Below are 6431 nucleotides of genomic sequence, written 5' to 3'. Positions count from 1 at the left end.
ACAGCCAGCGGCGGTAGTTCTTGCGGAGCTACCTCGTCGGCGCGTCTCGCGCCCGCGGTACCTTCATGGTCGCATTCCCGCGCGCGCGGCACGACGCAGAGTCCGGGCCGCAGCAGGATGCCCGACTACGTGTCTCTCCGTCCGCGACGACACTCGCGCCTTGATTCGCGGTAATCAGTCGTCGGTAGACTCCTGGCAGCGATTGCTAACGTGGAACGCCAGAGCACTCGACAACGGCGAGCACGACGCTGGCGATGACGACGACGACGACGACGACAACGACCACCACCACCATCACCACCACCACCACTGCCACCACCACCACCACCACCACCACCACCACCACCATCTCCACCACCATCACAATCGCCACCACCACCGCGCGACAACGTTGGCAAACGCGGATACGATCGAGGCGACGCGTCTCGGTGATCCTCGCGAGAGACGCTAGGGATGACGAGTCCATGTGAGTCGGTGAGAGGCGACCGGGGCTTGCGCGAACCGGTGCAAGGGAGACGCGCGATAGGGAGGGTGGCGAAGCAGGGAGAAACGAGAGAATCGGGTGGAGGAAACGCCGGCGGGATGTGGATAGAGGGGGATGAATGGAGGGAGTGTGTGAGAGAGCGTGGGTGCGATCGAGACGGTGAATGTTGGGAGGAAAAGAGGGATGATGATGACGAGTGGCGCGCTGGCCGAGGTGGGGGTATTTGTAACATTCGCAACACGCGTGTACTCGCTTTGTAAAGCGCGCGCGGCACGCTTGTTATCGGGCGTATTAATATCTTGATATTTAACCGGATCACCGTTTAATCACCCGCGCTGCGGTCACGACGTGCTTCGCAAATAGTCCTTTTCCCGATTATAGTCCCTCGCGATTGTCCCGGCCGGGTTGTCTTGGCTGGTGTCGTAGCTCGGAGCATTGGCGCTTGTTCTATCGTAAAATCTTCAGGTAAGGTAAGGCTGCGCCGAGTCTCTAATTCGCCCCGTGCAGCCGGTGGATCATTGTACAGGGTGGAGATTGCCGCTCTTCGTGTCTCGACAAAGACAGTTGAAGGCGACCTACTTGGCGGGGAATTGTGACCTAATTAATTGATGCCGTTTGTGTAGCGATGCATCCACAACTGTGCGTTTCTCTCCTTTTACCCTCACTTCCCCCCCTCTCTCTCTCTCCCCCTCTCTGTATTTCGCTGTGTGTGTACATATATGTTTCTTGCTATTTGTTAATCCACAGTAGTCGCGACCAAAGTTCCATTGCCGCGTGGCAAGCTCGTTGCTGAAGAGCTAGTCGGACAACGAGACATTCTCGGTGATAAAACAATTAGCCGAACGATAATCAGGCTGTAATGACAACGTCGCGGAATCAAAGGTAAGTCAGGAAATGAAGGTAGTAACAGTTCCGCCATGAGCACGTGTGTATACACACGGACAATAGCATTAGCTAAAGAGGTATGATAAAAAGGCGACGCGTTAAACACGCTCGTACAACTGGCGTGTCGGAGAGAACGGTGAATGAGGGCGGCGGCGGCGGCGGCGGCGGCGGCGGCGGCGGCGGCGGCGGTGGCGGCAGCGGCGGCGGCGGCGCGCTAAGGGTAGAGAGAAGGGAGCTAGATAAACGAGATGACACAGTTGCAATACTGAAAAGACAAGCCGGACGTGTGCTGGCACGGCGGAATGAAACAAATATGACGTCACTGACGGACGCTGTCCTTAAAGCCGCGACGCCCACGTTTCACGGCGTACATGCGCGCGGAAGTACCGACGCCTACGAGCACGACGTGAGGAGAGAGCCTACACGAGTGACCGGTCACGTCAAGACCAGATGGAGCTCCTGCGCGCCCTTCCAGCCATCCAGCCTCTTTGTCGTGGAGCTGGCTGTACCTTGTTAAAGTTCAAGGGACACACATCCCGCATATTTTCGTCGACGCGGTCTTCAGACAATCGACGTTTCCTCCTCTTGAGTTTGTCCTCTGTCTTGGTCTCTTTCTTCATAACTGCGCCCACGAGCTGAGTAACCCCTGCATTCAGCAGAAGGTGGAACTCAGCTACCCCAGCAAGAAGCGCACTTACGCCCAGCGGCAGTTTAATGATAGACTAAGGATCATTATCTCGACTACAAAAGAGAATAGGTATATAGATTGTGTAACGTTGTCTCTCTCGTTGCATTACATTCTGATGCACTACTTTGCATTGAAATGTATTAAATTTTATTGAAAAAGGGCGTTAGGTTAAATCAAGTCAGGTTGCATTAGATCGTTACTTTTAATGCGCCATTATTTCACAAATAGTCATAGAATAATAGAAAATAACGAATGTTATTCCATTCGAACAATGGAATAACAAGCAGTTCATTAATATAAATTTATAATCAGTTGTATTCAAAAATGGATGTGAATAACTTGCAACTGTGAATATATTATAGGAGAGTAACGCATCATACATTACATTTATATTATATTATTATATTATATTATATTATATTATATTATATTACATTAGATTACATTATATCATATTATTGTATAAAAATATAAGCAAAAGTACAAGATTTTTAACTTGATTCAAGCTTTTTATTTATACTACCATTCCCCTTATTATGTGTTCCTAACAGTACAACGTCAAAGAATCCAAAATATTCCATGTGAATCCTCTTTGCGGATTATATTCTCCCGATACGAAAATGTGAAAATTGGGAAACTGAGCGAAATTTGCGAATTTTTTAATTTCCCGCCAGAAATTCGAGTTACCTCTTGGCTGATTATGTTCTCCCGATACCAAAACGTGAAAACCGAGAAATTGCAGATTTTTAAATTTCCCGCCAGAAATCCGAGTTACCTCTTTGATCACTATGAATTCTTCTGATACGAAAATGCCAAAATCGAGAAATTGCAACTTTTTAAATTTCTCGCCAGAAAGTCGAGTTACCCCTCTTTGATCATTGTGTTCTCCTGATACGAAAATGCCAAAATCGAGAAACTGCAAATTTTTAAATTTCCCGCCAGAAAGTCGAGTTATCTCTTTGATCATTATCTCCTGATATCAAAACGTGAAAATTGGTGATTTACGAAATAGAAAAATTCTCCAATTTTGAGGATTTGTATTAGGAGAATATAATAAACGAGAAAGTGGCACAAAATTATTTACTTTTTAATATCAAGTATGTTGTATGTTTGATGAATTGTATGTTTCATCAAGGACATAAATTGGAAAGGAATAATAAAAGGTCGGTGAATAATAAAAAGATGTTTATTTTCCAGTTTAAAAGTACATGTGTGTATGTGTTTCACTACAATAGCTATGTACAAAAATATCACAATGTTATGTAATTTGTGAAGCGAAAATGTTTGACGCACAAGTGTCATGCGATTTTTCGACGCTGTAACAATATTGTGCTGAAAACTTGGCAAAAATTAACCAACGATACTTCAGTAAAGCAGCGTGCAATGTATGACCGTAGTTCTTCAACAGTTGCAGAGAGGTCGCGTGTATGATGATAACTGCACATCTGGAACAGATCAAAACAGATTTCATAAGTACCGACAGTCCCCAGTGTTACAAATGATTTTACTTCAAGAGTCTAATCATGTGATCAAAATTATTATTTACTTCACACGTGACTGCGGTACTGACAATTTGGCAACACGAGTTTTTATTTTTCGTTGGTGAGGGTAAGATATTTTGTAAGAATGGGCAATCAATATATTTCATAAGAGAGAATCAACGCACACATAATATCCTCTTGATGTAAAAAGTTTTGTTTACAATATATTATGTCCTTTAAAAATTAATGCATGCGCATGATTAACTTCTACGACAGATCTGTACTATCGCAGTAATTATTGTAGACGACACTGTCTCCGTCGCGATTGAGGCCCGCGAACGGGTCCAAAATAAAACCACTCCACTCTCTTCTTCCGTCACGTTTTCACGGAATGTCGATGAAGCTATGAGTCGTACGCGTGACTTTACACCCTACCAAACTGAACGGGACTCCGAATGTGTGCGCTGCAGACCACGCAAATAAACACGCGCGAATTTATAGAACCGGGAAAGAGCACGTACGTGGCGTGGGTCACTCCTTTTTTACCGAACCTGATGGTTGCGCCCACCGTCGAATAGTCACCGAGCGATGCTCCGCTGATGCTGAGCGTGTAACCGCGTGGAATTTTCTCGCTCGCGGTGTTACCGCGTCCTCATTTCCGTAAATCTCCGTAAATCTGCGCGCGGGTACACGCAAACATTTTCCCAACGAGTAATCAAATTGACGGATGCACGGTTGCATTTTATCTACGACGTGACGCTTACCGTTAATTTATCGATGCCGAATACGCTACGTTCGACCGCTGTCTGAAGACTCCCGCTCGGCGGGAGTTCCTCTCGTAACGGGAGAGGTCCTGTTTTCCGCAGATTTTGCGCAGACATTGCGCGAGATGAAAAAATGCCGAGACGACAAGTGGAACGATCGGGTGACGCTAAACGTCGGTGGTGTTCGACACGAGACGTACAAGGCGACCCTGAGGAAAATCCCGGCGACGAGGTTGTCGCGGTTAACGGAAGCCTTGGTGAACTACGACCCGATTTTGAACGAATACTTCTACGACAGGCATCCGGGCGTATTCGCGCAGGTGCTCAATTATTATCGCACCGGGAAGCTGCACTATCCCGCGGACGTGTGCGGTCCGCTCTTCGAGCAGGAACTGGAGTTTTGGGGATTGGACTCGAATCAGGTTGGTACAGTCGGCTCGACGCCGCGCATTCGCTCGTGCTCTTTCCTTACCGTTGCTTCTCTTCGTTCACCTACTCGGTGCGGTCTCGCTCGCTCCGATCATTTCCATTTCCTTTTATCTCTCCCTCCTCAACGATCCGCGCTCTACGTGGAAACGACTCGACATAATTCATCGGTGCACAGGTCGATCGTATCGCCCATGAAGTTCTTTAATAGCTCCTCGATTAAGTTGACTTCTACCGCAGGTAGAGCCGTGCTGTTGGAGCACCTACAGCGTTCACCGAGACACGCAAGCCACCTTGGCAATTCTCGATAAGCTCGAGGGCGTTGAGGGCGAGAAGCTGAGCGACGCGGAAATCGCGCGGGCGTTCGGCTTCGAAGAGGAGTACCACAACGGCACCTTGACGAGATGGCAAAGGTTACGATCTCGCGTCTGGATCCTCTTCGACGAGCCATACGCATCATTGACGGCCAAGAGCATAGCTTGCGTGTCGGTGCTCTTCACCTGCTTGTCGGTTCTCTGCTTCTGCGTGAAGAGTTACGCGCCGGCGGAGTCGTCGCCGGGGGATTCGAAGGAGGACCGCTCGAACGATTCCGATCCTCATCGAGCGTTCTTCTACTTGGAGCACGCCTGCAACGCTTGGTTCACCGTGGAGATTGTGCTCCGCTGTCTCGTATGATCTCTCGTGTGACTGTCGCTTTCTTCGTCGAACACGTTTCAACACGTTCGCCACCAGTGTCGCCACGCATCTCTTCTTCCGCGTTCACGTCATCAAACTGAGTGTTTTTTGCATAATTGCGTAAAAAAAGAAAAAAAGAAAAAAAATACAAAGCCACTTGCTTGGATGGACAGAGTCCGGCGACTCTGGTCGAGCGGACGTGTCAAGCGTCTCATCAAGAGTCTCATCCGCCGATCGAGACGATCAACGCGAAAATTATTATCCAAAACGAACACCTTGCACCGTTGCGTACCTTGCAACGTCGTTCGTTTACGCACGTCTCGACACGTAAACGCAACGCTCGGTATTTCCGACTTGCAGTTACACTGCTGAACTTGTGACGATATGCTGAAGAGTTAGCCTGATTTAGCGCGCTGTGGATGATCGTGAAATTACGTACTTGCAGGTCAGCCCTAGCCTGAAGCGTTTCGCCATGTCGCCGGTGAACGTGATCGATCTCGTGGCGACGATGAGCTTCTACACGGAATTCTCGGCGGAGCCGAGCCTCTATCTGGACCTCCTATCGATAGCGCGCGTTCTACGGTTATTCAAACTGACGAGGCACTCACCCGGACTTAGAATCCTCATTCACACGTTCAAGGCGTCCGCGAGAGAGCTGGCCTTGTTGGTCTTCTTCCTCGTGCTGGGGATCGTGCTCTTCGCCAGCCTCATATTTTATGCAGAGCGTCTGCAGGTACATCGCCTTTCTTTCAGCTTCGCGAGCGGAGACTTACACAGCGCAAGTAAATATTTTAAGGACGCTGTTACGATACGCGGTTACGGTTTCGCGGCGGTGAACAAGTAAGTTCTTGTCTCATTACAATTACAAGGAAAGTTACGCGGAACGCGCGCCGCGGGAGGAGATAAATGTCAAAACAAGATAAATCGACCAAGAAATTCGATTCTGCGCGCGATCTCATTTTTTCGAGGTTCATCCTTCGGTGTTCTAATCTGGGCTTGGCTTCTCGCCGCTGAAGCTCGCACCGAGC

At 48.5% G+C, this 6431-nt stretch overlaps 2 protein-coding genes across 6 annotated transcripts in view; one reads left to right on the top strand and one right to left on the bottom strand.

The window, feature by feature from the left end:
• Positions 1 to 3254: 3254 nt before the first annotated feature.
• LOC112588779 (uncharacterized) overlaps positions 3255 to 6431 on the bottom strand; it is an 8114-nt gene continuing 4937 nt past the window's right edge. For both annotated transcript variants that reach the window (XM_025299813.1, XM_025299814.1), the window contains exon 2: positions 3255 to 3502. In XM_025299813.1, the coding sequence (XP_025155598.1) occupies positions 3459 to 3502 (44 nt within the window). In that variant the 3' untranslated portion in view covers positions 3255 to 3458. The remainder of the gene's footprint in view (positions 3503 to 6431) is intronic.
• Positions 3622 to 6431, top strand: part of LOC105192703 (potassium voltage-gated channel protein Shaw) — a 3540-nt gene continuing 730 nt past the window's right edge. For 3 of the 4 annotated variants that reach the window (XM_025299811.1, XM_025299810.1, XM_025299812.1), the window contains exons 1-3: positions 3622 to 4724; positions 4969 to 5397; positions 5849 to 6136. In XM_025299811.1, coding sequence (XP_025155596.1) covers positions 4428 to 4724; positions 4969 to 5397; positions 5849 to 6136 — 1014 coding nt within the window. In that variant the 5' untranslated portion in view covers positions 3622 to 4427. The remainder of the gene's footprint in view (positions 4725 to 4968; positions 5398 to 5848; positions 6137 to 6431) is intronic. The other variant, XM_011156999.3, reaches the window with a different exon arrangement.

This window comes from Harpegnathos saltator, unplaced genomic scaffold (assembly GCF_003227715.2).
Source record: "Harpegnathos saltator strain DR-91 unplaced genomic scaffold, Hsal_v8.6 scaffold293, whole genome shotgun sequence".
Taxonomy (NCBI): Eukaryota; Metazoa; Arthropoda; class Insecta; order Hymenoptera; family Formicidae; genus Harpegnathos; species Harpegnathos saltator.
The sequence above is the reverse complement of the archived record's forward strand: the minus strand, read 5'-3'. Positions and strand labels throughout refer to the sequence as shown.